The sequence below is a fragment of the Amaranthus tricolor genome, chromosome 1 (genome assembly GCF_026212465.1).
Source record: "Amaranthus tricolor cultivar Red isolate AtriRed21 chromosome 1, ASM2621246v1, whole genome shotgun sequence".
Taxonomy (NCBI): Eukaryota; Viridiplantae; Streptophyta; class Magnoliopsida; order Caryophyllales; family Amaranthaceae; genus Amaranthus; species Amaranthus tricolor.
Window position 1 is genome coordinate 12,501,042 of NC_080047.1, and position 23,977 is coordinate 12,525,018.

The 23,977-nt window shown below is 36.8% G+C and overlaps 1 protein-coding gene across 4 annotated transcripts; it reads left to right on the forward strand.

Moving 5' to 3' along the window:
- LOC130811663 (uncharacterized) lies at positions 1 to 23,727 on the forward strand. 4 transcript variants are annotated; one of them, XM_057677918.1, is made up of 11 exons: positions 1 to 317; positions 976 to 1,338; positions 1,752 to 1,817; positions 1,922 to 2,061; positions 3,653 to 3,779; positions 6,390 to 6,541; positions 15,561 to 15,696; positions 16,381 to 16,465; positions 19,384 to 19,655; positions 20,066 to 20,224; positions 20,533 to 22,622. In XM_057677918.1, the coding sequence occupies exons 1-11, from the start codon at positions 147 to 149 to the stop codon at positions 20,536 to 20,538; spliced, it is 1,677 nt and encodes a 558-aa protein (XP_057533901.1). In that variant the 5' UTR covers positions 1 to 146; the 3' UTR covers positions 20,539 to 22,622. The 4 variants fall into 4 exon arrangements, with proteins under 4 accessions (XP_057533901.1, XP_057533900.1, XP_057533899.1 ...); XM_057677917.1 differs by lacking the exon at positions 20,533 to 22,622 and adding an exon at positions 22,654 to 23,727 and having other exon boundaries at positions 2 to 317; XM_057677916.1 differs by lacking the exon at positions 20,533 to 22,622 and adding an exon at positions 22,772 to 23,727 and having other exon boundaries at positions 2 to 317.
- The last annotated feature ends 250 nt before the right edge of the window (positions 23,728 to 23,977 follow it).

Genomic DNA, 23,977 nt, shown 5'->3' on the forward strand with positions numbered 1-23,977 from the left:
GTAAAACAGGTGTCATTTAATTTCCCTCCATTCTTGGTTGACATCTTTTTCCGGTCTGCACTACTCTTCAAAACACAAAATTTAGCGAGTTTCCCATTCTCACAACTCACAAGCTTGCGACTAAGATTCACCTTCAAACTCCATTGATGGAAGAAGATCGAGAAATGGCACCCATGAAGTCATCTCCGGTAATAAATTCCCGTCAATCGCCGCAACAACATCGAGAGGATGAAGTTCAAGTTGATGATGCAGAACAACAAACAGGAGAAGAACTTCTTGCATGCTCAACTCATCATCCTTGTGCTCCTGCTGACGAGGTTTTCTTTTCAGTTCTCTCACTTTTCTCGTATGTTCACTAAACTTTCAGTTAGGGTTTACTTTATCGTAATATGCTGTGAACTTGTTTGCTCTATTTTTTCGCTTCGTTTCACGTATTGGTTGCATTTTCTGTAATTAATGGCTGCCATGCTCTATTTTTAAATGGTTTGGACTTGATCTTCTTATGCTTTTAAGAAATAAACTTATAGTTACTTATTTTATAAACGAAGTTTGAACAATTCAAGTCTTCATGTGTCCATCAATGTAAAATTGGTTGTTTCTCTTGTTCGATTTCTAAGTTGCTCGCTATTGGAAATTGTGTCCACTCTGCAGGCATTGGCGGGGTGGCATGTTGTTATTTTTGTCGGATTTTTCTGTGTTTTGAATGTTGAGATTTAAAATCAAAATGTAAGAATGAGGAGAAGCAAAGACAACTAGTGATGCCTAGAGAAAGCAATTTGTTATGGTGTTCATTCACAAGATACATAGGATTGCTTTTGTTGTTTAGTTAATCAAGAATTTTCATTCTCTTTTTATGCAGCTTCCGCACCTAATTTAGTTAGTAATTGGTTGTATTAGATTTCTTTTTTGGTTGTCTAGTGTTTGTAAACTTGTAAAGCATCTTGTCACTCTAATACCTCTGTGATTTTTCACCAGGTATTTGACATCCAAACAACTATTGATCCTAGTTATATAATTTCCCTGATACGCAAACTTGTCCCTATTGATGAAAGACAATGTGACGACCTTCAAAGACTTTCTGAAGGGAACAACCGTCAAAGTAAAGAAAATGATCAGATGGTAAATGGTACTTTCTCGCCAAAGACAAATGGTAGTCCGAATAAAAATGGCAATAGAGAGACAATGCGGCCTGTTGGTCTTGAACATTCTTCAGTTTCAGCTGGGACAGATTATAAACACTCTGATCCTCCTAAAAAGTTGGCCAGAGAAGAGGCGTGGGAAGATAGTGGTTGTATTTTGTGGGACCTTGCTGCTAATAAGGAACATGCAGAATTAATGGTACAATATTTTGTTCTTCAAATTCGTGTGATACTTTTTGTTCTCTTTGATTTTTTTTGGTTCAATTGAGATTAAATTTGGGCCACGTATGTGCAAGAAATGGTAGTAGACTTGATAAGATAAAGAAGAGGGAAGGGATGCTACTAGATATCCCGTGGAAGATGTAGAGGAAGGTTTTTGAGGGGTATCAAGTGAAAGTGAAATTTGAAATTTGATGGCAACAGATTGTATTTGTACAATTGTGAAAATTGTTTCTCAAGGCAAACTAGTTTATAGCAGTCAATACTGAATCTTCCTTGTAGTGTTGAGTATAGATCCCATATGTCTCACAAACTTCTCTTTTGCAAGCATATCACTTTCAGGAATCATAAATATTTTAATGAATAAAAACAACTATATGATTTTTTTTTCAGGTTCAGAACCTTGTGCTTGAAGTCCTTTTGGCCAATCTTATAACATCTGATTCTGTCCGTATTAGTGTAAGTGTTCTGTTCTTGTTGGCTTATATACTCACAATCATGAAGTGATTGCTAATTTTTGTCACAAGATCAATAAATTTAAGTGGCAAAATATCATACTGCAGGAGATTAGCCTTGGAATTTTAGGCAACCTTGCCTGCCATGAGGCTCTCATGAATCAGTTTACCACCACAAATACACTGCTGGAGACACTTGTAGATCAAGTGTTCTCAAATGATGCCCTTTGCCTTTGTGAAGTCTTCCGGTACGTTGAGATAATCAACTCCTCATCCCCGGTATTACTTTGTTGTAATGTAGCACTTCTGCATCGGAATAACCTTTGTCGATGCCTGTGTAATAGAGCATCGAGTACCATATTCCATCTTCAATTTAAAGCCTACATAATGTATTGTATATTATTGCTCGTGAGTCATGAGATTCGTGACCCTAGTGCAAAAATGTGGTAATACTTGAGATCACGGAAGGCCGGAAGCAACACAACGATGTGGTGGACGGGAGTGATATAGTTAACATAGTGCCAAAAACCGGCCCAAAACATTAGGTATTCTCAATACGGCCGAAATGCTGTTATTTTACACCTTTACAGCACAGTGAATATTTTTTTTGGCAACCTTTAACAATGCACTATGATTGTGACTTTTACTTATAATTTTTTGTTTCTTATATTGTGTTGCTTCTATTTGATCCCATTATGCAAGGTATTGAATAGAAACATGTTGTTTTTGGATTTTGGACTTTGTTAGCGTCGTTGTGTAGCTTCTGGACATCTATCATTAGCAATCCCTCAGGTTTTGAGGGATTGCAAGATTTGAGTCTAGGATCATTGGAATCTCAATCAATGAAAAATGTTTGTCATTTTTGGATATTGAGTAAACAAGATCTTACCTTAGTTTTTAAAAGTGCATCAGAGGTTTGTCTAGACCATGGAAAAAATTGCGGTCGCGGATGCATTTGTGGAAACGGTCGTGGTGTCGCATAAAATGGTTGTAAAGAGTAATGACACGAATCGCGGCCGATGTGGTGTGATTTTTGAAAAAAAAAACACATAAGGGGAGTTTTGAACTTATAATTGCATTTTTGTTGTTGAACTACTATTATTATGCAATAATATGCTCTATTATAATTGCTATATTTGAGGTTCTTTTAGTGTATGATTAATTAACTCATTAGTTATTAGTTAACGGTCATGGTGATAGTTAACGAGGTGATGTGGTCTTCGAAGAGCCAAATATCAGCCGAATGTTGAAATATTCTTTGAAACTCCGTTAATTGCTTTTTTAAACACCTTTAGGATGGAGGTAGTATCAATTTAGATATTTAGTAGATTTGAAAACATATTCAACTCGGTCGAAGCCTTGTTTTCGATGTTAGGTGCCCCACCCTTCTGCGCCTCTCATTGGTGCAGGCATAGGATTTCAATTTGCAATTCCTTAGAAAATTTATCTATAAATTTGAGATACTGAGATCCATTGTAAGCTACTATAGTTCATTTTATGCCATCATGCTTACTATCCCTATTGAAGTCCATGCCTTATATTGTAGGCATTATGGATGTCAAAGGCTTAAAGCTACTAAAACAATTAGTGAAAATTTTTGATTCATCTATTCATGTTATGACCACCATCAAAATGTGCAATGTAGTATTTACAAAATGTCCATCTGCACGTCTTACTTTGTGAACTCACACTACTAATTATCTATGTGATTTCTTGGCTTAGAGGTGTTGTTTCATTCATGTCAATTCTTATTTTGGTGGACTCTAATGTTGTATGAGAGGCTCAAACATCAAAGTGACATTACGCTTGAACACTTAAATTTACTGCTAATTCATGTAGGTTGCTAACTTTGGGTCTTCAAGGATGCCAACGCGCTATGTGGGCTAGAGCATTGCAGTCAGACCAGATCTTAAGTCGTGTGCTTTGGATCACAGAGAATACCTTAAACCCAACTCTTGTTGAGAAGGTGTGCGACGTCTCTTTCCTCGTTTCCTGAATAGAGATTTGTTGGTTGAAAATTTTTATGGTAATCAAGTATGCTCCATTATTTCTCTTAGTTACCATGCTTTGAATTGAATCTTAAAAATAATTGTTATCTGTCAGAATTATTCTTACTTTGCAAAGAAAAACTGTTTTCTAAGTTGAGCAGAATCAGGGAACAAAAAAGAGCAAATATGTGTTTAAGAACCTGTTAAAAGCAAGTTGCCTTTTGCTGCATCATGTGTGTTGACTTTTGACATGCGGTCTATAATCAATAATTTAGGATTATTAGCGTACAATTGATTTGAATTTGAGCTCTTGGATGTTGCGGTTTCATTTCAATTTTCCATGCTCTTTTATTGGGATAGGGGATGGCTGATGAAGAGATAAGTGAATGAGTGGTTGCATTACTGAATGGTACTTATGAAAGAAGAGAAAATAATGGTTTCAAACAAGCTTGCTATTATGTGCTTTGTAAGAAAATTTTCCACGGTAAATAAATTTTTATGAAGGACCTGTGGAATCAATTCTTTTGCAAGTTCCTCAACTATTGTAGGCACATGATTGATGGGGTTGGAATCTGGAAGGGAATCCCTTTCATCCTCCCAATTATTTGCTCCTCTATGAAATATTTTTATCGTTTTGAAGTAGAATGTCTCACAAACGTTTTTTCTCGTAGAGCATTTAAGCATTTTTCTTGGTTTTAATGTAATACTCAACCATTTCCCTGGACTTCCAACATAATGCTCTATAGGATTTGAGCATTATTGAATGGTTTAAGTGTAGTAAACAACACTCATCCCATGTTATTAAGTTTTTAATCAAGACATCATGATAAAAGTTAAGTGCCAAATTTAGATTGCAGGGAGGATCTTGATGGTAGTAGACTAGTATTACGATCCTAAATTTGAATTTACTTTTGAATGGTAGGATCTTAACATGGCTATAAGATTGAACAATCCAAATCAACATTCCATTACTCTAGTGCCATTAAGTGACTCTTACAGTCCTATTTAGGACCCAATTACGGTTTAGAGGGTGAGTAGTCTTATATAATAACAAAGTGATTGTTTTTTATTGAATCTTGATAGGAAACAGCATCAGCAACTTCGCGTTGATAAAAAATGTACTATCACTAATGGTCCATTTTATAAGTCTATTATAATTGAAAACCTACTTATAGTAATTTGAATGGGCGCAACTTAATCTTATATGTTATATTTTAAAAGTAATTATTTCTACTCATATTTTTAATCGAATCATCATTACAACTTAGAAATTTTAATAACTAAAACACTTACGCTGGTTGGTTTTTTGTTTGGTGTATTTTCTTCTCACAACTTGAAAAATGATGTTATAGAAAATTTATTTTACTATTTTAAACATCTAAAATGAACAAATATAAATAATAACCATTATTTCCAACATATTTAAAGCATAAATGTAGGATCTTACAATTCTAATGATTCTATCTTACCTTCCTCATCAATCCTTGGGATCGGACAATTAATAATCTCTAAAGCATCCATTTACATAAAGGAGAACAGTAGAGTGAGACAGGGAATAGATGTAATGGCTGATGGGGAAAAGGGTAATGCCATGCTTTCAATTCTGAATAAATCAAGTAAAAGAGGAAATGAGAAAACTAACCTGCTTATACTTTTTTCAGTTTAAGGAGGTACTGAATTGAGCAAGTAAGTCTTGCCTAATGCAAAGTGTGGATTGTGTTTCTCTGACCATGCCAACGTTGTGGTGTTTATTGTGCTACCTTGCTTTGATTTTCCGGTACACATATGCTGGCAATTAGCCGCCTATTTTGGATTTTTTGCCTTTATCTCCGGTTCTTATGAGCTTCCATTGATCACCTCTATTATATAAATTTTTGTGCTTAATTGAATCAGTGAGCAATCTGTAAATTCTAAAGCTGTTGGTCTATAGGTTTTATAAAGTAAACGAGCATATATTTATTACCTTAAACATCAAAAAATGCTCTCATCTGTACAGAGCTGTTTTCCTCTTCCCAAAAAAGTCCAAAACAAAGGCGAATAGGGGGAATTGCAGAAGCACTTTCCTGCCTATTACACTTTTCTTCATTTGATAATGAAGTATATTCTCTTAATTATTGCCATCATGTGTGCTTTAAGCTGTTAATTTGATGTCATGATGTGCAAGCTTTTCTATAGTGGGAGTTTTAGACTTTTAGTTTTTCTTTTGTCTTGTACAAAAGTTGGACACTGTAAGAAGGGAACATATTCATTATGTTGTCTGAATTCTGAGACAAGAGAAAAATATTGCTAAAGGTTACCGCTTACCACTGGCTAAATGATTTTCCTTTAACTCTATTCTGGCCAAAGTTCCTCGAATGATTCTCTATATAAGAACAAAAGGGACAGGATTTTGTTTTGTTTTTGCTGTTTTGCATGAGTGCATTTCTCTCTTTTAAGTTCACAAAGCAGTAATGCACTTTTTAAGATTATTACTTTGATAAGAGAACCATTGCTGGTATTTGCGTCATTATTTCCTTGAACATAGTACTAAAATCATCCTGATTGAACTAGGAATAATTTCTTCTGCTCTTTGCCACTGCCTTGAACAGATTTCTGGGTTCTTTTTAGCTATTATGGAAAACCAACACGAAGTGGCTCCTATTCTTTTTCCAACTCTCATAAAATTGGGGCTACCAGAGCTTTTGGTTAATCTCCTGGCTTTGGAAATGGGAAAAGTAACAACGGACAGAATGCTTGAAAGGTACTATTTCACGAGTTAGGTCAATCTCTGTAAAGATTCTAGTGAAAGTTCTAACACCCTGAGTGCTAGTAGCATTTTGTTCGTTCTGTTGTGGCTTATTTCTTTGTTTTACCTTAACCTTTACTGTGTTTTTGTAAAGAATCAAGCAGTATAGTTTTTCTGAAATTAACAATACACGAAAGAAAGCAGTATGATTGTTTGATTATGTATTGATGTAAGTATAAAGATAGTATACCCCACTTCGAGAGGAGGCTCTCTCCCAGATGAGCAAGCTCAATAACAACTTTTTTTGGATGCCTAATACAATGCATGCATCAGGTATTTAAACAGAACAAGAGTAACAACCTGTTGACATCACTTAACAAATTAATGACATCATAATACAGCCAAAATATTAATTAATTAATTCTTAGCTGCTCTCTTCCTTGCATATGTGAATAGGACCGGCGGTTTATTGGGCTGGCCCAGTTGAGTCCTTGCATCACCTCCACCCCAAAAAGCCACCTTGTCCTCAAGGTGAAAGTCAAAAAGCGAGTATCTAGTGAAGCATAGTCCTCCCAGGTGGCCTCAAATTCTGGGAGGCCCTTCCATTTGACAAGCACTTCCGCTGTTATAGCTCCTCCAATAGATGCATTACGAATCCCCAAAATCTCCTCTGGTTCAGCTACCATAATCATATCCTCGGTCAGCTGGGCAGGAATAGTAGGGTGTACTGGTGCAGAACCCACGGCTTTCTTGAGCTGGGAGATGTGGAATACCGGGTGTATCTTGGCTTCTGGAGGTAAGGATAACTTATAGGCAACCTTCCCGATTCTCTCCAATACTTCAAAGGGTCCGAAGTAACGAGACGCCAGCTTTTCATGTAGCTTAGTAACTACAGATTTTTGACGGTAGGGTTGCAATTTCAGAAACACCAAGTCCCCTACTGCAAACTCCATATCTCTCCTTTTAACATCAGCCTGGTGTTTCATAATTTGCTGAGCACAAAGTAAATGAGCCTTCAAATCATCGAGTATAGCATCCCGTTCTTGCAACTGCTCTTCGAGGGATGAATTTGCAGTGCTACCCTGTTCAAAACGAACCAAGGTGGGAGGGTCTCGCCCATATAGGGCTTTAAAAGGCGTACATGATATAGAGTTATGATGGGAAGTATTGTACCAGTATTCTGCCCAATCCAACCACTTACTCCAGCTCTTAGGTTTTTCCCCAATGAAACACCTGAGATAAGTTTCAAGCCCCTTGTTCACCACTTCGCTTTGCCCATCCGTTTGTGGGTGGTAAGATGTGCTCCTTTTTAAGTAAGTGCCTTGAAGGCGAAATAACCCCTGCCAAAAGTGACTCATAAAAATTTTATCGCGATCTGAGATGATAGTGGAAGGAAAGCCATGTAATCTGACCACCTCGTGAATGAACGCTGCTGCCACCCCTTGAGCCGTAAACGGATGCTTTAGAGGAATGAAGTGGGCATATTTAGTTAGGCGATCCACCACTACCAATATCGTGTCGTAACCTTGAGATTTTGGCAATTTCTCAATGAAGTCCATAGCCAAGTCTTCCCAAACCTGAGATGGGATGGGTAGTGGTTGCAGTAATCCCGCGGGACTAAGGGTTGAGTGTTTGTTGCGTTGGCAGACAATACAGGAGGACACGTATTTAGATACACCACGCCGCATCCCCGGCCAATACCATTCCCGAGCCAAACGCTGATAAGTTTTAAAATCTCCCGAATGACCACTTATGGCCGAATCATGATGCTCTGCCAATAATCTGGTGACCAAGTTCGAATCACTTGGAATGACCATCCTGCCTTTGTATTTAAGAGTCCCATGTTCCATACTATAGCCTTTAGGCACCAGTTCCCCTTGTTGAATGGTGTGAACCAATTGCTGAATAAATGGATCCGCGTGTATTTGCTGTTGGAATTCTTCCCATTTGATTCCGCCAGCTGAAATTAGAACGTTGCAATCTATATCGGAATATCCCTTACGGGACAACGCATCAGCCACCCTATTATGAGTCCCCGGCTTGTACTGAATTTCGAATTCATATCCCAATAGTTTACTCATCCATCTTTGATACTCCGATCCCACTTCCTTCTGAGCCATGAGAAACCTGAGACTTTGTTGATCCGTTCGTATAATGAATTTCCGTCCCAGAAGATACTGGCGCCATTTCATCACTGACAGGACAATTGCCATCAGCTCCTTTTCATATACTGATTTTTGCCGAGCTCGCTGCCCCAATACCTTGCTGAAGAAGGCTAAAGGATGATCTAATTGCATAAGTACTGCACCTACCCCAAACCCAGATGCATCTGCTTCAATAATGAACATTTGATTGAAATCTGGCATAGCCAGAACAGGAACCTGAGTCATAGCTTGTTTTAATGTTGTAAAGGCTTGGGTGGCCTCTTCACTCCATCCGAACTGGTCTTTCTTGAGTTGTGCAGTTAGAGGAGCTGCTATGGAGGCATAACCTTTCACAAATTTGCGATAATAGCCCGTTAAACCCAAAAATCCACGAAGTTCCCTAATGTTTGTAGGAATAGGCCACGAAGTAACTGCTGAGATTTTTGATTGATCTACCGCCACCCCGGCTTGTGAAATAACATGCCCCAGATACGCCACCTCCTTCTTCCCGATATCACATTTCTTCCAATTTGCGAAGAGCTGATGATTAGAGAGCAGCTCTAATACCTGTTGTAAATGCAGTCTGTGTGCCTCCCATGATTTGCTGTAAACCAATATATCATCGAAAAAAACCAATACAGACTTCCTTAAGTAAGGTCGGAACACTTCATTCATAACCGCTTGAAATGTGGCAGGAGCATTGGTTAAACCGAATGGCATAACCAAGAATTCATAGTGACCCTCGTGTGTACGGAAGGCGGTTTTGTGGATATCCTCGCGTCTCATTCGTATCTGATGATAACCGGATTTTAGATCAAGTTTACTGAACACCGTGGCCCCACTCAACTCATCCAGTAATTCATCTATGACCGGAATTGGGAACTTGTTTGGAACTGTTGCCTTGTTGAGTGCCCGATAATCCACACATAAACGCCACGACCCATCCTTTTTCTTCACCAACAAAACAGGACTGGAAAATGGGCTCTGTGACGGTCGAATTATTCCCGCTGTCAACATGTCTGTAATTAAAGTCTCTATTTCATTTTTTAGTCCCTGGGGATATCTGTAAGGTCGTAGGCTAATAGGATCGGTACCCTCCTTGAGTGCTATGGCATGATCATGGGTTCTCTTAGGAGGTAAACCCGAAGGCATGTTGAAAACGTGCTTAAACTCCTGCAAAACAGTATGTAGCACTGAAGGAATTTGCCCCATATCTAGCTCATCAAGTATCTGTTGATCACTTGACATTTGATTAAATTCTACTAAGTACCCACCACCCTCTTTCTGCAAGGTTCGTATCATGGCTTTTAATGAAATTTTAGTTCTCCCCAGTGAAGGATCTCCCTTAAGTGTTACATGTTCACTCCCCAGCTGAAATTTTAAGGTTTGGGTTTTCCAATTAGTCATTATGGTTCCCAATTTTTCAAGCCATTGAACCCCTAAACCAATATCAGAATTTCCCAAAGGAAGAGGGAGAAAATCCTCAATGACAGTCATACCTGGGAGTTGCAGATTCACTCCTTTACACAGCCCTGTACCCCGCACTGACTCCCCTGTTCCCAAAGAAACACCGAAGGATTTTGTCGGGGAAAGTGGAACGCCCAACGTTTCAACCACCTCTCTCGATATGAAGTTGTGAGTAGCCCCTGGATCAATCATCACTACTACTTCCTTGCCCAGTATATAGCCCAGCAGCTTAAGAGTGCGAGGGCTCGTGAAACCCATCACCGAATTGAAGGATATTTCGGGCTGTAACTCTTCCGCCATTTCTACATGCGCCATGTCCTCTGTTTGCCCCTCTGTATTTAATTCCGTTTCCTCTCCATATTCATCATCCTGCGAAATTAGCACGCTAAGCTCTTTTCGACGACACCTATGGCCAATAAACCATTTTTCGTCGCACCTAAAGCATAAACCCCTCTCTCTTATGTTGGACCTCCCGTTCCGTTAATCTCCTTATTTCTCCAGGTTTTTGGTTTATGTTTGTGGAAGTGAAGGTTTGACTTTGGGGTGTGATTTGATTCTGGGTAGCAGCGGGGAGACTCGTGGAGTATGAAGATGAGGGAAAGGTGTTTAGGGTCTTTGGGTTATATTTTGTAAAAAGGGTCGTATGGTTTTGGGCTGAATATTTGCGAGGAGGCCCAATTCTCAGTTTCTGTTCTACTTTTGCCGCCAAGTCCATTGCGTGGTCCAAAGTAATTGGGCCTAACAATCTTACCTCGGCCCGTATTTCCTCCTTAAGGCCATTTATAAATTGGCCCATGGCAATTTCTTCAGGTACACCTTCTAGAGGAGCCAAGAGTTCAATAAATCTTCTACGATACTCCTCCACTTCTCCTACCTGGCGGTTGTTCAGCCATTGCTCTTGGAGTGTGCCGGTGGAGGTAGATCGGAACTTCCTCAGAATTAATCCCTTCATTTCGCCCCAAGTAGTCATAGGATGACGCTTGTGCTCCCATTGATACCAAAATAGCGCGTCACCCTCCAGCGCCACCACCGCAGCCTCCAGCTTGTCCTCCTCTGAGAGCTTGATAAAACTTAAAGAAACATTCAGCACGGAGGATCCATCCATCTGGATTCTCACCATTAAAGGCGGGCATGTCCAGCCTCTTAAACCTCCAGTTAGCGCTGTTGCCGTGGTTCAAACCCATTCCCCTTTCTTCCTGAATACGAGATGGATTTGGCGAAACCCGATGTCGTGCCCTAGCATCTGATTCCCCTAACTCACCTTCGAGATGCGAGCGAAGGACTTTCAACGAGTCACGCATTTCTCGTTGGAAACGCTCCTGGTCCTCACGATTGTGCGCCACCTTCCCATCCAACTGCAGCGAAAAGACAGCTAGCTCTCGCCGGAGATGTTCAAGTAGCTGTTGTTGTTCGACGTGCGAATTAGCTAGGGCATTTGCGATCTCCTCAGCCGCGATTGAACGCATCTCTGTCATACCCTGTTCCAGTTGTTCGATTCTCTGCGTCACTGTTGATGGCGCCATCGTCACTGTTCCCTGATCGAACGATGCTCTGATACCAGGTTTGTAAAGAATCAAGCAGTATAGTTTTTCTGAAATTAACAATACACGAAAGAAAGCAGTATGATTGTTTGATTATGTATTGATGTAAGTATAAAGATAGTATACCCCACTTCGAGAGGAGGCTCTCTACCAGATGAGCAAGCTCAATAACAACTTTTTTTGGATGCCTAATACAATGCATGCATCAGGTATTTAAACAGAACAAGAGTAACAACCTGCTGACATCACTTAACAAATTAATGACATCACAATACAGCCAAAATATTAATTAATTAATTCTTAGCTGCTCTCTTCCTTGCATATGTGAATAGGACCGGCGGTTTATTGGGCTGGCCCAGTTGAGTCCTTGCAGTTTTCTTTGGTTTTCCATGCAAACTGCCATCTATACAACTATGGCCCTGTTCTCTTCATTTAACTTTTTACTGCACTGAAAATGTTTATGTAAAGAATACGTTTTTTTCCTTGAAGGATACTATATTTTACAGAATAAATCTGATTCAAAACTGATGTTTAGGACTAAAACAGAATTATACATATTGAAACTGATTTTTGATGATCAAAACTGATTTTACTTACTGAACTTGGTTTTAAATAATTGAAACTTAGTTTTGCATTTGCTGATTTTTACTTATTTTTACTCGATAGAACTACAGAAGTTTTAAGTCTTCAAGTGAGTAGAATCGGACCATGGTGATTTGATTATCAATCTATGTTCACTAGCTGTCCAGGATCTCCGGTGCTCAGTGATTACTAAGCAATTCAAACATAGGAGCCTTAAAACATGAAAATTAAAAATAAAAGAGAGAAAACAAGACAACATTGCCAAAGCCTTAATCCTAACAATATGGGGTCGACTACATGAGCTGAAACAAATCAAATGGAACATCTTGCTAACAAATCAACAAGACAACAATGCCAAATCCTTAATCCTTGCCCATTTCCCCGCACCTTTGCTGTGCCTTGGGAAATCATCTTGCCTTGGCTTCTCTGAGGTACTCGCTAGCACCTGCTGCCCCTAGGCACACCTGAGGCATTACCCAGTACTTCCTGATGAGAATTCGAATTTTCTCATCCCAGTTAGGCTTTAGTGTGACCGAAACTATTATTATTTATTATATATCACTCGAGCAGTGAACTCTTTGCTGTTCTAAACTGTTTAAATCCATGGTTGAATGAGGGCCAATATGGCTTGTTTGGTAGAAAAAGGTGATCACACTCATTTTCAGATCCCGGGTAAGAGACATGACATGTCTCTTTTTTTGCTCTCATTAAATTGTTTGGGCACTGGACATCCATATTATTGTTCATGGAGTAGACACTGAACTGAGTGAGTTTTTTTATTTAATTTTTGGTTAATCAATTCAGTCGAAAGCTGACTTGATAACTGATGGAAGTCTGAAGATGGGGCATCTATCTCAATTTTCACCTTTTAGATGTTTATTATCAAAGAGTATGACTGACCACTAGGGGTTTAGCCAAACAATCTCAAAATGTTGACTCACTAACACTATGTTTGTATAGAGAGAAATAGAGGGAAATAAAGGGAAGGGATTTAGAAGGATGGAGGATCTCTTATTTGGATAACAAAAAGGGAGGGGGAAGGATTTGGAGGGGAGAGATTTGGAGGGAAAACATGGACATATGTTGTTAAGAATACATTCTCTTCTAAAGTGGAAAGCGTTGAAGAGAAAACACTCATTTTCTTTCCTTTTACCTTCCCTTCTTTCCTTTTCTCTCCTAATTTGTTATCCAAACATAGTGTAAGTGAATGACCAAGCTTGATAAAACAGATTTAATCATTCAAATTGTAAACATCTGCGAACTTCGTTTTTTAGATGGTAGGATAAGGACACAAGTAATTTGAGTTAATCTCGTCAACATGATTATAGCCAAGAGGTCCTCTAAAATTCTGTTAGCGTATGTACACCTTAAACCCCCCTGCCGTGGCTCCTAACTAAAAAATTCCTTCTAAGAAAGAAAAGGAAAATAGTAAGAAATTAGCATAAAATTGTTGCATGACGATAAGAAAAAAGAATTGTTAATAACCATTTTATAAAATTTCAAATGCTGTCTTGTGGGCCCCATTAATTTATTTTTTTAATTTACAACCAGCTTTTATCTTAATTTCTTTGTAGCAGCATCACCTTGTAACTTTTTCCATCCGATCCTTGAGGTAGGTACCACTCATTATTCAGTGAATCATGACATTCTATGATCATGTGGGGTGAGCAACAGCTCCTCACCGCCTCATACTTGTTACTTATGGGTTGACAAGTCACACTTTGGGGAAGTTTTCTACAATCACTTTTGGCATTATTCACCAATCACTTTTAGTTTGCATTTTATTCTCAATCTATAAGTTAAAACATATTCAAGTGGAATCTTGTTTGATTTGTCTCAATGTAAATTTTATTAATTTTAATTTTTGTAATTAATCATGCACAATTGGAGATGTTAAATCGAATAAGCATTGGCAAGTGTGTAAAACTAAATGGTACATTTGATTAGAATAGGAGGGAATATAAATTAACCATAGAGCAAATGAAGAACAATATAGGGGGAAGGGAATTCACCATATAGAACATCTTTAAGATATTGTCTTCTGTCTCAAGCATACTAAATTATCAATGAGTGGGACACTCCATTTCATCCTCTTTCTGAATAACTCTAGTCTTTCCCTAATCTCCTACACAAGTAAGCGATCAATACCGAACAAATCCTCCAGTCCATCTTCCTACCTCTATCCCTATGGATTAAAAGCCAGTGTTGGAGACCAATCAACACTCTTAATCATGAAACTCATCCCCACCACCTTCGTTCCCATTTTCTATAATTTCCCTTTTATCTCTGGGATAAGTGTCAATTCTTTTGTCATTAACTTTTTCTAATAAATAATTAATTTGTATAATTTTGATATTATCGTTAAAGGTGATAATGTTGTTAAGGAAGCAAGATAAGCTAATTGTAACACTTATATTTTGTTAAGTTTTTGTCCACCTAAAAATAAAGATACTCTTGTATTTGATGTAACATTTTTCAGTCCGTTTCATTGTTGTGGTTTCCTCTTTGTTCTTATCTTCCTAAATTTTCTGATATTAGATGAGCAAGAAATCATTCCTTAATATAGTTTAAAACTCAGTTTTGGTTGCTATTTAAGTAACGTTCAGTAACATGGCTATTGGCTGATACACTTGTCATAACGCTGAATATTAATTCAGAGAATGAATATCCCTTATGACCTTTAAAAAGGTCTTTTTACACTTACATTGTGAGAAGTATCAGTTTGGTGTGTCAAAAAACCTTGAGGACTTGGCTGGTACAATACGATGTGGCCTTGTTTTATCACTATGGTCCTTACCTTCAAAATTAATAAAATGAATTTATAAGTTGATGTTTTTTAAACATATTTTGTGATGATTAACTTAGTATTTATGAGAAGATAGTTATCTAGGAGTGACATTTTTGTCTAGTAATGTACTCCTTTTGTCCTCAATCTGTCTAAATTGGATTTCGTTTCTTTTGAAAACATCAAACATGTAGGTGCATCAAGCTGCCAAAGAAGAGAGAGGTAGAGAAAGTTAAATGGAAAAAATAATGAATCGGAAAAAAGAGCAAAGTCATATGTAGATATAAAAAAGGCAACTGGGGAAAAATGATAAGGGCAGATTGAGTATGGAGTTCCATAAGAAATTTTCTTGGTGTACTCTGAATACACTTCCAAGTTAAAGGTTTTTAAAATGCATGTTATATCAACCCAGGAAGAGTTGACAATTAATTAGTGTGATAGAGGTTTTTATATCTTGTTTGTTGATCATATTAATGAATTGGGTTTTGGTTTTGTATTGTTTTCAATATTATTAGGTATCCAGCTCTTGATTCTGTTCTTCGTGCAATTGAAGCCCTTTCTGTCATGGATGATTATTCGGAAAGAATATGTTCAAATAAGGAAGTTCTTCAGATGGCTATGGAGCTAATCAAAATACCTGAAAAGCAGGAGGTTGTGATTGAAATTTTCTGTAAATATTTAAACAATATTCCTTGTATTCATTTACTATTTGGCACGGAATCTCTTAAGAGGTAGAGGTCCTTCTGTAAAGGTTCAATCAAGTGAACATCAGGAAATTTAACCTCACTTTGATTATGTTAGTGTATTTAAACATCATTTGTATGTTTTCTGATTTTTATCCTTTTTTTGTTTTGCTAGCTGATGTCAGCATTGAGGTTTTTCCTGATTTCAAAATCATGTAGTTGAAGATAGAAGTTGCTTGAAGAAATTCTAAATTCTAAATGGCTGATTCACCGTATTTGTTTAAGTAAATTAAGGCTTGAGCGGAGAGCTACTTGAAATAATTTACAAAGGACGCTGATCTAAATGTGTTTTTCAGCCCAGACAGTAGGCACCCATTACCTTTCAGCTTACATAATGTTGGAAATTATTTAACCCATTTTATGTTTCCCCCTCTTTATATTTTTAATTTCTTGCATACATTTTGGCTCTATGAAACGCCTGGAAACTTCAATTTTAGTTAGGCACAAATTATTGATTTATAGGGGTTGTACATGAATTCATTTATGCATTATAGATGATGGTTAGTGTTGATTTCAGCTTATTAGTCTTTAGAAAGTTGCTAAACCTTGCTCGTGCTTTTATTTTATTATTAACATTTGATGTCTAATGCAGATCTCCAGTTCATGTGTAACAGCAGCAATTTTGATAGCAAACCTTCTTGCTGATTCTCCTGATCTGGCATCCAAGTTGTCTGAAGGTGAATTTTCTTTCTTATTAAACCCTACCTTCCCATGTGGCTGTGTTTAGCCGCTGTACTATCTTGCCTTTTTTCATCCCAGTCCTCCACCTCTTTTGAAATGAAAGAAAGGAAAGTACTTGTCAAATTCCAATTAAAGAACTTATAGCTAGGTGGTTTAATCAAACTTCACAGAATCGAATTCATTATTGAAAGTATTTCTATGCTTAGGTCTGTTCAGAAAGAATTGTTTATGGGAGTAAGAGACTTTGGGGACAGGCGTAGAAATGGTATATGAAGCCTTACTGAATTGCTATCTTACTCAATTGATAGATTGTAACTTATCCTGTTCTGGAATCAAAGAAAAGAAAATTAACGTTTTTTATTTTGATTTGAAATACAATTTTTCTTCTCTCGGGGATGTTATCAACTGTATTTAGTTTAGGTGATGTGCGAGGAAGAAAAGAAAATCCAAAGTTTTTTTATTTTTGGAAAATTATCACTGATATCAAATAATCTCAATTGTCAACTGTTGGTTGTATTAGCTCAACTTTCTCAGAATAGTCCGAGCTACCTATGACCTAAACAACTGGCTACTTATTGAGTCTGTTAACTCCCATTCTGCCTACAGCACGGCAGCAACCATCGCCAAACTACACCTCAACAGCTCTATCCCCTATGCAACCAACATTCCAGAAATCCTTCATCCTCTGATTCTCGCTCCTAAATGACTCCATTATTTCCATTACATTACAAGGATCCCGATACAGCTCTTTAAGGATAAAATCATAAGAGAAATTGTAAAAACATCCATCCCAAATTGAGAAGTATCAGTGAGCAAAAGAGGTGTGTGGAGGATGATCTCAATTGAAGAGTCATTCATGTTGTCAAATATCTGTCATGATTTACAGAATGCAATTGTAACTGGCGAATGGTAACTTCCAGGCCAAAGGATTTGGACTTTAAATAAACTAAGATAAAATCTGATGATGATAAATTAGGATGTTCCATTTGAAATTCTGTTCTCTGGGAAATGTTTCAAATTGGTGGTGAGAACTTGGATGATCAAAGCTAAATGGAGACGTACCACTTCAATTAGTAGTACATAGGGGACTTTAAAACATGTGTTTGTATCTTCATGTTGCTGTGTGGCACTCAATTTACATAATTAGAGAACTGCCTTTGACTAGATAGTTTGTTTTATTATATCAGTATATCGCACATTGAAAACATGAACATCCATTAGTTCTACCCCTCCATAAATCAGGTGCTTTTTCTTTGTTGTTGATGGCCAGAAGAAGAGTAAAGGAATTAAGGAGTGAAGATATGCATGTTGGGTTATGAGCTGAGTTAGGCAAGCTTGGTTTGAGGAAGGGAAGGAGAAAGGTGGAATGAAATAAAGGAAAAAGAAAAAACCTTATATCAGTAAAGTTGGGACATGTCAGTTTAACTGTTTTAACAAGCTAATGAACATGTGAGACTGTTTCTAGAAGGTATACTATTTTGGGCATGCTAGTGGCAAATCTAAGAATTTGAAGGAGGTTTACCATAAAATATCTCAGATTAATATAATACATATATGGTAACATAATTACCAACTTAATAGTTATTAAATCACTCCCTAAAAAAGAAAGAACTATCAAACACATGAACAAAACTGTGACCCATTGGGGAAAAAAATTAAAATTTAAAAAAAAATTGATAAAATAAAATAAATTTGCAGCTCGGAAGATTTGAAACCTTGACCTCTTACAAAATGTGTTGTGAACTTACCAACTAAGCTGCCATCAATTGTAATTTTTTTTACTCGATGTAAATGTATGTATAATTTCCAAAAACACGAGTAGCACTTGCTACTCCTTGCTCCAATATAGACTAGCCAATGGTTATTAGATTAATGATTTAGGGCATAATGAAAGTCAAACTATAGAAATGGGCTGGCTGTAAAGGAGAAGTGGTGATTGAAGGGTGTGCAATGCTTTTAGAGGAGGTCGGTATATGGTGGTGAGATAAAAGTGGGAATGTGGCGCATTTTGGGGTGGTGGGTAAATTTTGCCTCATAATGAGGACAGTAGTTCCTCTCATCTCTTCGTTTTCCGTGTACCACCATTAATTGATCGCCTTCCCCATTTCATCTCATTATAAATAGCTCCATTTCCATTCTTTTCTTCGTTTGAGTTTTTATTACCCTCTGAATCTAATGTATTACCCCCAATCCAAGCCTTCCCTTCAATTGAAATTACATGGAATTATTTGTTGTTTTTTTACATGATATATCTGCTTCACCCTTACTTGAACAAGAAATTCATTAATTTGTTTCGAATACCAAACTATTTAGTAGTATTAGGCTGTGATTGGTAGGGAGGCTAATCATGTTCTAGGAAATCTAATTTTCCCATTTCTTTCATTTCATTCCTAAACAGGTGAAACTAAAATTCTTAGTTTGAGTTTTTTGAGTCTGGAAAATAATAACCTTCGAAGGAGTACCACATATTGCTGTTAACCTTTACCTTTACCTTCCTTTATTTGGGTTTTTTTCCACTTTTGTCCCTTACTTCCATTCCATTTCTTTTTCTCTAATATCTGGCATGAACCAAAACAAAGAAAAATGAAGTTTGAATACTGACTTCAGTTGAAAGATACTCGCATTTCATTGCCATGTAACATCATGTGCAACTTCACATAAATAAAAATTGTCAATGATTTACTGAGCTATGATTAATATAGTTTGTTGTAATCCTAAACCAAAGAACTATAAATTGTTGGCTTCATTGAAAATGGACAGGGTTACAATTGAAAGATAACTTACTGTTGAAAGTTAGAAACTTTAATTCAGTCAGTTTCCTTTGAGTAAACACAGCCTGCCTTAAAAGTGTTTTCAGAAAACAGTTTGTCCATTGTTTCTCCATTCACATGACATATTTGTTCTGCATGTTCAGATTTCCTTTTGTTGCAGTCTCTCCTTGATCTGTTTCCTTTTACTTCGGAAGATTTTGAGGCAAGATATGCATTATGGAGTTTAGTGGGCAGGCTTCTGTTTCATATTCAAGAAGCAGAGATGTTACCTTCAAAACTCAACCAATTTGTATGGATACTTGTAAACCACTCAGATATAATAGAAGATGCTCTCCTTGAGAGTGAGTGGGGTAGATCCCTTGAACATGATACTACAACGATAACGGAAGCAAAGCGTGGCTCCAAAACAGTTGCTGTATCCTTCATATGCATATGCCTTTTCCCGGCATAATAAGGTGATATTTACACATTATGTTTACTTACAAAAGCAGCAATAACAATATACCGTGCCCCAATACTTCTAAAGTGACTCTTGCCTGGGCGGAGTAATGGGGTTTTAATGTATGCAATCTTACCATTGTAAAAACAAGGATGTTATCTTCTATTGACCCTTGATTGCAAACATTAGCCTTGATTGCAAACATTAGCTACGGCTTTGTGCTTATGATGAGCCGTTTTACTCTATACATTATCATCTTAACCGAAGAATTATAAATCTTTGGGTCTATTGTGAAATGGGCATATGTTTACTTATCTGAGTGTAAACAGAAAATTTCTAAGCCAAAATGTTGCTCAAGAAAATTGTTGTCTTCCTTAATGGATTAGATCAAATGTATTGTCAAAATTCTGAATCAGTGGAATTCGGTGAAGGATAAGGTCTTTGAAGAAAGCTGTGATGCTGATAAAGATCCTACAGGGAAACTTATCGTCGATGATAGGGATGTTCAACGACTACTTGACTGCTGTCTTACCCACACAAGCTTTGTAAGCACCTTATCATTCTTTCTTTTGTTCCTTTTCAAATTTCTTTTTTATAGGTCAAACACGTATTCACTTAAATTGGATTTTGTTTTACTTTAGCTTTTCATTTATTAAAGTGGATTTTGTTTAGAATTCCGATTAAGTAGCTTCTTTTCTGTAAAAGAGACTGTTAAATTTCTTGTGTTGATTGCATAGGTTAAATAGTTTTAACTCAAACAACAAATCACATTACAGACAATAGCACTTGTGAGTTGTGACTCACCTGTCTTTTTTCCCAAATTGGATATTGAGAATATTTTTTGTATATACAGGAGTAAAACCTGGCTAAGTATCCTTAACACTTCTTTGGAAGAACTGCTTCTGTTGTTTCTGGGTTTCCACAGTGGTTTAGGAAATTTCTGCAATATTCTATATTGATTTAGTTGTTTACTTTGGACCTACCGGTGCAACTTTGGATGCCAATGTTCCTCTGAAAGGAGGGGTCAACAACAACAACAATGTCGCCTTAATCCGAAATTATTGGGGTCGATTACATGAACCAATTTTTCAGTTCCAATGGTCGTCCACATAGATTATTCTTCTCCATTCAATTCCGATTTTCTACCATCTCAATTTGTAAGTCTAGATCCTTCATATCATTTTCTGCTCATGTCCTCCAAGTCATCTTTGGTCTTTCTTGCCACTTTTAAGTCTTTCGAGAAACAAAAGAAGACTTCCACCTCCAAGTTTAACTCAGACGTCGCTCGCTTCTTTTTGGGTGTGAAGTAGTGTCTAACCAAAATACCCAACAAGCATTAGCTCTCCCTGGAAAGGAGGTGATCCAGCCGCACCTTCCAGTACGGCTACCTTGTTACGACTTCACTCCAGTCACTAGCCCTGCCTTCGGCATCCCCCTCCTTGCGGTTAAGGTAACGACTTCGGGCATGGCCAGCTTACCGATTCCCTATTATCCCGTCTTTACACATGCCCTAACCATTTTAAATGATTTTCTTTCATCTTTTCTTCAAAATTTATTACTCTTTATTCCTAAACCCTTTCTCATATCTTCGTTTCAAATTTTATCCCTCAAGGTATGTGTACTCATCCATCGAAGGAGCATTCGCATTTGCGCTATTACTATCTTTCTACTACCTTCCTTTCTAAAATCCCAACATTTTGATCCATATAGCATTGTTGGTTTAATGGTCGTTCGATAAAACTTACCCTTTAACTTTAATGACACACCTCGATCACATGATATTCCATCTCTATTTTTGCCACTTTCACTTAATTCTATGAGTCACATCTCCTCACTACGAAATATTCCCTCTCTATTTTTGCCACCTTCACATAATATTTTGTTTGTGCTAAAGTTGCACTCCTTGTATTCTTTCTTGCTTCGACTTCACTTGAAACCTCATGAGTCCAACTCTTGTATCTATCATTCTAACTTAGCATTTACCTTCTCCCTTGTCTAATATACCAAGACAATGTCATCAGCAAACAATATGTATCAAAGTATGTCTCGTTCTATTGATCGAGTTATTTCATCTTAATTCGTCGCCTAAAAAAGAGGGTTACTGTCCAGTCTTGATTAAAGCCAATTGTGATTGGAAAATCTTCTTTCCCCCTCCACATATCCTAACATCTGTCTTTACTTCTCAATGTGTATCTTGCACTATATTAATGTATTTTTTTTATAATACCATTCTCATTGGCCACCAAAGTACTTCTCTTGATACCTTGTCATATGTTTTTCCAAATAATTGAAAAGGATGTGCAAGTCTCTTTTTGTAGCACTATAGTACTCCATCATTATAATTTTGGTAATCGGTATTAAATGATAGGAATGTTGATGAAAAGTATAATTTTGGTAGGAATATCTCTTGACAAGTTTAAGTTTAATGGTCATGGTGATACTCTTTCTACAATCTCATTTTCTTCACAAATTCATTCCAACGCATTACCATTTGAATATGTGATATTAGGTGGTAATGGAAAATTGTGAGGAAAAAAAACTTTTTTATGATCAAACTTTCATTAGCATGGGAATGACATCATACATATGAAATTTTACACTACAATTCATTTCATTCCCACCATTTATGACCGATTACCAAACGGGCTGAAAGGTTTTGAGATTTACGAAAATATTCATTCATTGCATCTGTCGTTTTACCTGCATACCCATGCATATGTATATTTTGTTCTATATTATTTTGTTGTAATTCGTTTAACTATCCTCATTATGATAAACTTTTACTTTCAAAATTCTCCCTATTTTCCTCTATTAAGCAATTCTAACCATTAGATTTGAGTAATGGACCTTCCATTACATTTTAAGTAATGAAGAGGATCCTAACTTCTACAATGGTGTGCCTATGTATGCAATGTGATTTAGCATGGGCAAAATTCTATGATGATTAACCGCATCCCGCAATTTGATTTGACAGAGTTGAATTTGAGTTGGAGCTGCCTATGAATTGAATGTTTTATGAAACTACAAACCGTGAAACTGGCCATGTTAGCAGTCTATTTTTTATGTTCGTTAATTATGCCATACTGATGCAGCACGTTAGGTCCTATTGATCCCCATGGGCATCGCCTACATCGTCGTGGAGCACACCGGTGAAACATTTTGCTGAAAAAGCATCTATTTTGGGCATTATGGCATAATACGAGACGGTTCATGCTGATGCATCCCAACTTTCACATTCCCAAGGTGCATGAAACACTGCTTCACTATCATTTTTCAAACTCTCTATTCATTAGAATGTGGGTTGAACCCATCATATTCCCTTGTTGAAACAACGTAGTTGGAGCTTACTTGCATGGAATGACTAGTGCATCAAAAAAATTGATGATGCAGGTTCAATATATATATATATATATATATATATATATATATATATATATATATATATGTTTGCCCCATACCGCCATGCTCCCTTATAAGTACGTACATTAAAAGTTAAATTAAATTTCGGAAAACATAGAGGGACAGAGGTAGTATTTGTTTAGTACCTCTCAATTATACATTTTGTACCTCTCAGCTATCCTTGTTTTATGTGACGAACATTGTTTTAAAACAGCTATGAAATTCTTCTATTTGGCAATTTTAGTAGAAATATACGAGTAAAATGTTATATAGATGCATCTTATATTTTGAGTAAGGTCTCTGATTCTTAGTAAATGAATAAAATCATAGCAAGGTATAATTTAAGTCAAGAGGGTATTGTGTTGCAAATGCTTAAGTACTGATTTTTGTCAAGTGATGTTCTAATTTAAATTATACTAAATTTTCATTAATATTCTCAATATTTTGTTTTAATTACCAAATGAGTTGTATAGGGATCAATTATAATCTTAAAGCGAGTAATTCTAACCTGCAAGTAATAAATTATAAACAATCCGTTATAACATTTTTAAGACATTGAGACCAACATATTGCGAAAAAAATTGAAATTGAGCCTATTGGAATATTCTTGTATGAGTAGTATCACCATAAGGGGATCTTAATTGAAAATGTTTCAACTTTCAAGGCATAAGCATACGGGCAAAATGCATTCACTTGGAGACTCTAATTATAAATGTCATCAATTAGTTTTCATGTATTTTGAGTATATAGTTTTATTTAATATTCTTTTAGAAACAAATTTGTTAAAGAGCATTATTGATGTATTTTTAAAATTTTAATTGTTCTTCAACTGATTTTTTATTAACCTTTAAACAAAATATTGAAAATACTTCATTAGTTTTGCACTTTCGTTTCCATTT

What these genes read in the sequence shown, in the direction of transcription:
- LOC130811663 (XM_057677916.1), top strand. Translation starts at nt 147, where the DNA reads ATGGAAGAAGATCGAGAAATGGCACCCATGAAGTCATCTCCGGTAATA. An exon ending in AGGAACATGCAGAATTAATG is followed by an intron (nt 1,339 to 1,751) that starts GTACAATATTTT and finishes TTTTTTTTTCAG; the next exon opens with GTTCAGAACCTTGTGCTTGA. An exon ending in ACGGACAGAATGCTTGAAAG is followed by an intron (nt 6,542 to 15,560) that starts GTACTATTTCAC and finishes CAATATTATTAG; the next exon opens with GTATCCAGCTCTTGATTCTG.